The sequence below is a fragment of the Natrix helvetica genome (genome assembly GCF_964273705.1).
Source record: "Natrix helvetica genome assembly, chromosome: 9".
Taxonomy (NCBI): Eukaryota; Metazoa; Chordata; class Lepidosauria; order Squamata; family Natricidae; genus Natrix; species Natrix helvetica.
This window is the reverse complement of record NC_138560.1, coordinates 19,724,755-19,731,754: the sequence shown is the minus strand read 5'-3', so window position 1 is coordinate 19,731,754 and position 7,000 is coordinate 19,724,755. Positions and strand designations below refer to the sequence as shown.

Here is a 7,000-nt window from a genome sequence, read left to right as displayed (position 1 = left end):
ATGTCCAGGGAAAGAAATACACAATTTCCTGAGAGGGGACAGTGCAAATATGGTCCACAGTGGCCTCTGGCAGCAGCTGGGTGCGTCCCACTTGAACGCAGGTTTCAACTAACCACGAGCTTGCTTGGATCGGTCACTTACCACATACAAGTAGTGCTTGTTTAGCAACTGCCTCATTTAGTGACCATTTGCAGTTAGGACAGTGATGAAAAAGTAACTTGGCGACTAAACCTTATACTTACAAATCATAGCAGGTCAGTAAAGCCCTTATGAAGATCACAAGCCCTATTGTGGCGTTACCTATTGACTGCTTTCTTAACCAAATTGCCAGTTTCAATTGTGGTTGCTAAATGGGCACAACCTGTGTGGGCAGCAAGCCCTAAAGCACACACTTAGTGCAGCAGCTCATTCTTGCACAATTTTTCCTGACGCTCCAATAATTCTCTTAGCACCAAGTCCTATCCAATAGCATCTGTGAAAAAGCTGAAGAAGCAAGAAAGTAGGATGCATGAAGAGGAAAGATGCATGAAAAACCCCCAAAGAAATATTTGGTGGTGTCAAGTGTTGGCGTCTACCCATGTGAATCAATGCCATTATAATGCACTAGCTGGATATCCGTGATTTGTGACAAAACTATGTGATCGGGCTATGCAGGAGAAATTCAGTTCACAATCCGTTGGTTCAGTGGTGGTCGGTGATTGAAACACATACGGGAATATCATTCCCATCACCTTGAGTCCAGAAGCAGTTCCATAGGTGGAAGGCATAGATATTTTGGTGAGGCACTGATGTTTAGTACTGAGTCCCAGGCAGCTCCTGAATGAAGGAGTGGAACGTCTGCCGGTTTGAACTGAGGTAACCGAATTTGAGGCAACTGGCAGTTGGAACAGAGTTCTTTTCAGGTGGGGAGGGGGAGTAGAACTCCTTAACTTCAGAGCATGTTAATTACTGTGTAAGGAATACTAATGATCTGATGGTCATTTCTAAAAATGCTTTCTTAGCTCTGAGATTTTGGGAGTAGAGGAGCATAGAAATATTAAGAAGTACATAATTGTTTTTTACGGCAACTGTGGCAATCCTAGTCTCACTTGAGTCTTTCTTGGGACTTTGCAAAGAGCGCAGAGAAGAGCAACTAAAGGAGGACTAGGGGTGACATGATAGTAGTGTTTATTTATAGTATATTTGAGGGGCTACCACAAAGAGGCTGTCAAGCACCAGAAGGTGAGACAAGAAACAATAGATGGAAACTAATCAAGGAGAGAAACAACCTAGAACTAAGGAGAAACTTCTTGACAGAACAATTAACCAGTGGAACGGCTTCCCTTCAGAAGTTGTGCAACAAAGCACACCATGGTAGGGTATTTAAAAAAAGGCACCTGAACCGTCCATGTCAAATTAGCATTTCCAGCAGATTCAAGGTTACTTTTATACATTTAGAAAAATAATAATAATAATATGAACTTCTCTGGGTAAAATTCTCCTTCATTCCTTTTTATTAATGAACCCCCTAAGACACAAATGAAACTCTTTTAAGCAGTTGGCATGCAAAAGGCACAGCTAATACAACCTGCCGATAGATTTATCCTCTCCCACCCGCCATCTCCGGTATAAAACGCACGGCTCCCCAAACACAGAGACTGATTTAAGTCTTTTAATTTCAGCAATGGGTTGGTATTCTTAAAAACAAAACAAAAAACCAGCACGAACTCCCCAACAGAAATTTCCAGGGAAAGAAATACACAATTTCCTGAGAGGGGACAGTGCAAACACGGTCCACAGTGGACTCTGGCAGCCAGCCAAGTGCGTCCCACTTGAACGGAGGTTTCCAGCAGACACAGGAACCATTTTTCACTCGCTTGTCCAGAGTCAAAAAGTCTCCAAGCTATTTGAAGAAGAGATCTTCCCTTAAAAGAGGTCTACGTATTTTGCGACAATCCCCTTAAGAATCCAATCCCGTCTTGGATGTGAACTGATCTTTTGGGTCTCCATTAACTGGGATTCTGCCGTGACGATGGAAGACATTCCAGTAGAGGATAAACAACCTTTTATGGAAGAGTGGAGATTCTGAAGTCAACGCCCAATATCGAGATTCGTGAAGTCCGTCCTCATCTCCGTTGGGATCCCAGCAGCTGCAGAAATCTGCTTAACCTGGCAAGAATGGCAAACATACATTGCATGGGCTCAACAGTGGTAGGAAACCAACATTCAGAAATCAAAAGAATTCCGACCTCCAATAAAAAAAGAAAATGTTAACTGGCCAACAAGGAAATAAACCAGGTTCCTTAATTCTTCTCGGGCCGGTTCCGGTTAAGAACAGCTTTGGGAGCAAATTCCAGCTTGTCCTTCAGGCTGACCACTTGGGTCAAGTCTTTCCCAACGCTCTCTTGGAGCTTACGGTCCTCCCGTCGTTCCGAAATGCTCTTCTCGTCCTCGGGGGTCTGCGGAGGGGGCTTGCCCCGGATGAACCACTCAAGATTGTAGCCCACCACCCCGACCACAAAGGCGACGGGGAAGGTGACGTAAGGAGCATAGGTCCGTATGCCCACCCAGAAGAGGGGCCACATGACTCCAGCAGGTTCTGTAGAAGGGAAGGAAGACACTGTTGAAGGACTAGACATTCCATCAAACCTATACAGGTAGTCCTCGACTTACAACAACTCACTTAGTGACCGGTCAAAGTTACAACGGCATTGAAAAAAGGGGACCAATGACCAGTTTTTCCACACTTACGACTTTTGCAGCATCCCCATGGTCATGTGATCAAAATTTAGATGCTTTGCGACTGGTTCATACTTATGACCGCTGCTGTGTCCCAAGGTCACGCGATCCCCTTTTGCGACCTTCTGACGAGCAAAGTCCATGGGGAAGTCAGGTTCACTTAACAACTGGGTTACTAACTTATCAACCGCAGGGATTCACTTAAAAAACTGCGGTTGAAAGAAAGGTCGTTCAAATGGAGCAAAACTCACGTAACAAGTGGCTCTCCCGACGACAGAAATTTGGGGGCTCGATTATGGTCGTAAGTCGAGGACTGGAGAGTGACATTCGAGGCATGCTCAGAAAATGGAATTGCACAGGGAAACCCTCTATATTCTTCAGCTATGATCAGTCTGGGCAGAAATCCCAATTTTAAGCGCTTGCTTAAAAGCATCGGGGTCTTTGCTGCTGTTTGAGCTTGGTGATTTTAGAATTAGAATTTTCTTGCAGATGTTCCATTGCAGTGGTGAGATTTATAAATTTGTACTACTGGTTCTGTGGGCGTGGCTTGGTGGGTGTGGTGTGGCTTGGTGGGCGTGGCAGGGGAAGGATACTGTAAAATCCCCGTTTCCTCCCGATCAGCTGGGACTCAGGACGCAGAGAATAGATGGGGGCAGGGCCAGCCAGAGGTGGTATTTGCCGGTTCTCCGAACTACTTAAAATTTCCACTACCGTTTCTCCAGAACTGGTCAGACCCTGCTGAATACCACCTCTGTTCCATTGGTACTGATGACGTTACCTAGTTTAGCAATGAAATGTCTGCAAGATAACCACCAAGCTCAGAGAGCACCAAACACACCGCAATTCAATCTTGAGCTGTGGTTATCCATTCATCTATCTCGTAGATATTCATTACTCCGCCATCACTTCTGCACAAGTGGTAAGCCCATTGTGAATGCTCTGGGCTGAGATTAAATAACCATTTTTATTTATTAGTGAAAGAGAATGCAAGGAGCTACAAGTTCGCTCTGCTTTTAATTCATTTCAAAACATTTAAGGGTAAAGATGGAACGAAATATGTGGCAGTTCGAATCCCTAGTGCTGAGTAATGGAGTGAGCTCCCTTACTTGTCCCAGCTTCTGCCAACCTAGCAGTTAGAAAGCATGTAAAAATGCAAGTAGAAAAATAGGGACCACTTTTGATGGGAAGGTAACAGCGTTCCGTGCACCTTTGGCGTTTAGTCATGCCAGCCACATGACCATGGAGATGTCTTTGGACAGCGCTGGCTCTTCGGCTTTGAAACAGAGATCAGCACCGCCCCCTAGAGTTTGGAACGACTAGCACATGTGTGAGGGGAACCTTTATCTTTAAGAGTGGTAGGGGGACTATTATACCTCTGTATCTGCCCCCTTAATTTGGCAGGAAGCTTGCATTTAAGGCACATCTCTAGGGGCACAATTTCAACAAACAACGGCTTTTAGCAGAGGGGGGGCCAAGAATCCCATTTTGCTACAAGGAGGGGTATTTATCTGCAGGTGATTGAATTCCCTGGGGAGATGACAAAACAAGCCACCCCGAGTACGTGATAGCACTTTAAAAGACTAACCCTAACTTTATTGGTCTTTAAAAAGCCACAAAGGCTCTTGATTGGTTTTCCCTGGGTAGCTGTTTGAAATGTCATTTTGTCCCCTGGGCTCTTTCCTTCGCAGAGAGCCAGAAATCAAAAGCACTTTATTGAAGCAGAATTATCTCTCGCTTGCTTGGCTCCAAAGTCCTATTGCAAACAAACACACACACCCCCAGTTCTCACTGTGGCCTCTCGCCCTGCTTCAGCAAGGCAGAGGCTCTGTCAGCCCTTACAAGCAGGGGTGAAATTCAGCCGGTTCGGACAGGTTCTATAGAACCGCCGCCGGCGATTCCGCACAGTTCGGAGAAGCGGTAAATCGCACCATTGACTGGCCCCTCCCCTCTCCTCCCACTCACTTCTTTTTGCGCCTCGCCTGCCTAGAGTCACTCCGGAAGCATAGCTGCTGCTGCTCTCTGGTTCCTTTGCTTGCCTCGACCACGCGGCCCGGCTGATCTCTGCCTGGTGAGTCTTCCTTCGTTTCTCGCCCAGCTATCTCCCCCTCGGTTTTTCTCCGGCGGGCTGATGCAGGTATGAAGGGCCTGGCTCCACAGTGCTTCCTCTCTGGCCACGCCGACTCAGTCACATGACCACCACCACCACCACCACCACCAAGCCACAGAACCGGTAGAGGGAAAAAAATTGAATTTTACCCCTGCCTACAAGGTAGACCAGACTGGAAATCAAGTTTATGAATGTTCATATAGGTAGTCCTCGACTTACAATAGTTTGCTTAATGACTGAAGTTACAACAAAGTGAAAAAAAAGCAACGGAGGACCATTTTTCACTCTTGCAACCATTGCAGAGTCCCCACGGCCATGTGATCAAAAGTCAGACGCTTGGCAACTGACTTGTATTTATGACGGTTGCAGTGTCCCTGGGTCATGTGATCCCCTTTTGGTGACCTTCTGACAAGCAAAGTCAATGGGGAAGTCAGTTTCACTTCACAGCCATGTTACTTCCTTAACAACAGCAGGGATTCACTCAACAACTGTGGCAAGAAAGGTTGTTCAATGGGGCAAAACTTACTTAACCGCTTAGGTAAAGGTTCCCCTCAAACATATGTGCTAGTCGTTCCAGACTCTAGGGGGCGGTGCTGATCTCCGTTTCAAAGCCGAAGAGACAGCGCTGTCCAAAGACATCTCCGTGGTCATGTGGCCGGCATGACTAAATGCCCAAGGTGCACGGAACATTGTTACCTTCCCACCAAAGGTGGTTCCTATTTTTCTACTTGCTTTCGAACTGCTAGGTTGGCAGAAGCTGGGACAAATAAGGGGAGCTCACTCTGTTACGCAGCACTAGGGATTCAAACCACCAAACTGCTGACCTCTCTGATCAACAAGCTCAGCGTCTTAGCCACTGAGCCACCGTGTCCCTTTTTCCCAAGGTAGACCCAAATTTTAAGAAAGTCCTTCCCAAAATTGCTTTTTATCTCAAGACACATCCAAGCTTCTTGAGATTATCTACAATATGGGCCTGAAAGACTGTTTTGACAGCTGTTAAGGTCCCAAATTATCCGGGTCTTTTTAAAGCAAGCACCTGCATCCTGTACTGTATTTGGAAATGTACCGGAAACCTAGGTTCCTATTTACGAACAGCTAATTAGATTCCCAGTAATAATACAGGGAAGTTGGAATTTTCAGGAAAGATAATGATTACTAATAAGTATAATCAAATTATACTAGGAAACAAATAAAACAATATAAATGGTAGAGATACAAGCAACAAGGTTATAGTCATAAGTGGGAGGAGATAGGCACTAGGAAGGATGAGAAGAAGAATAGTAATACTATCTTAGTAAATAGTTTGACAGTGCTGTGGGAATTAGTTGTTTAGCAGAGTGATGGCATTCGGGGAAAACTGTCCTTGTGTCTGGTTGTTCTGCTGTGCAATGCCCTAAAGCATTATTTTGAGGTTAGAAGTTGAAACAATTTATGTCCTCTGTGTGTGTGTGTGTGTGTGTGTGTGGAGAGAGAGAGAGAGAGAGAGAGAGAGAGAGAGAGAGAGAGGTGTGTGTGTGTGTGTGTGTGCGTATGTATTTGTGTTACAACCCCTGGTATGCCCAAATATGGGAGGAAGGTCACTTACAGTACAAATACAACATACATACATACATATGTATGTATGTATGTATGTAGAGAGAGAGAGAGGGAAAGAGAGATAAGTTCAGCGGCTAAGACACTGAACTTGTCGATCAGAAAGTTGGCAGTTCAGCTGTTCAAATCCCTAGCACCACATAAAGGAGTGAGCTCCCTTTACTTGTCCCAGCTTCTGCCAACCTAGCTGTTCGAAAGCACTTTAAAAAATGCAAGTAAAAAAACAGGAACCACCTTTGGTAGGAAGGTACCAGTGGTCCGTGTGCCTTTGGCGTTTAGTTATGCCAGCCAGATGACCACGGAGACGTCTTTGTACAGCGCTGGCTTTTCGGCTTTGAAATGGAGATGAGCACCGCCCTCTAGAGTCGGGAACGAATAGCACATGTGCAGGGGAACCTTTACCCTTACCTATATATTTTAATATTATATATGTATATATAATAGGGAACCTCTCACTTTTGCTCTCTCTATGAAATCTATATTCCACATAGTGTGGTGTGGGAGAACGTAGCTTTCCATTCTCTTTCAGAGAAATCGCAGCCCACCTTTTGGAAAATAATATGGAAATCTGCCTTTTGAATC

At 45.3% G+C, this 7,000-nt stretch overlaps 1 protein-coding gene across 3 annotated transcripts; it reads right to left on the bottom strand.

The window, feature by feature from the left end:
• Window positions 1-1,475: 1,475 nt before the first annotated feature.
• SMIM12 (small integral membrane protein 12) lies at window positions 1,476-6,602 on the bottom strand. 3 transcript variants are annotated; one of them, XM_081961625.1, is made up of 3 exons: window positions 3,894-3,916; window positions 2,275-2,578; window positions 1,476-2,148 (listed from the first exon to the last, which is right to left on the bottom strand). In XM_081961625.1, the coding sequence occupies exon 2, from the start codon at window positions 2,562-2,564 to the stop codon at window positions 2,283-2,285; it is 282 nt and encodes a 93-aa protein (XP_081817751.1). In that variant the 5' UTR covers window positions 2,565-2,578; window positions 3,894-3,916; the 3' UTR covers window positions 1,476-2,148; window positions 2,275-2,282. The 3 variants fall into 3 exon arrangements, with proteins under 3 accessions (XP_081817751.1, XP_081817752.1, XP_081817750.1); XM_081961626.1 differs by lacking the exon at window positions 3,894-3,916 and adding an exon at window positions 4,681-6,602 and having other exon boundaries at window positions 1,476-2,578; XM_081961624.1 differs by having other exon boundaries at window positions 1,476-2,578.
• Between the last annotated feature and the right edge of the window lie 398 nt (window positions 6,603-7,000).

Bases quoted from the DNA above. Each gene is read 5' to 3' on its own strand.
- SMIM12 (XM_081961626.1), bottom strand. From the start codon at position 2,564: ATGTGGCCCCTCTTCTGGGTGGGCATACGGACCTATGCTCCTTACGTC.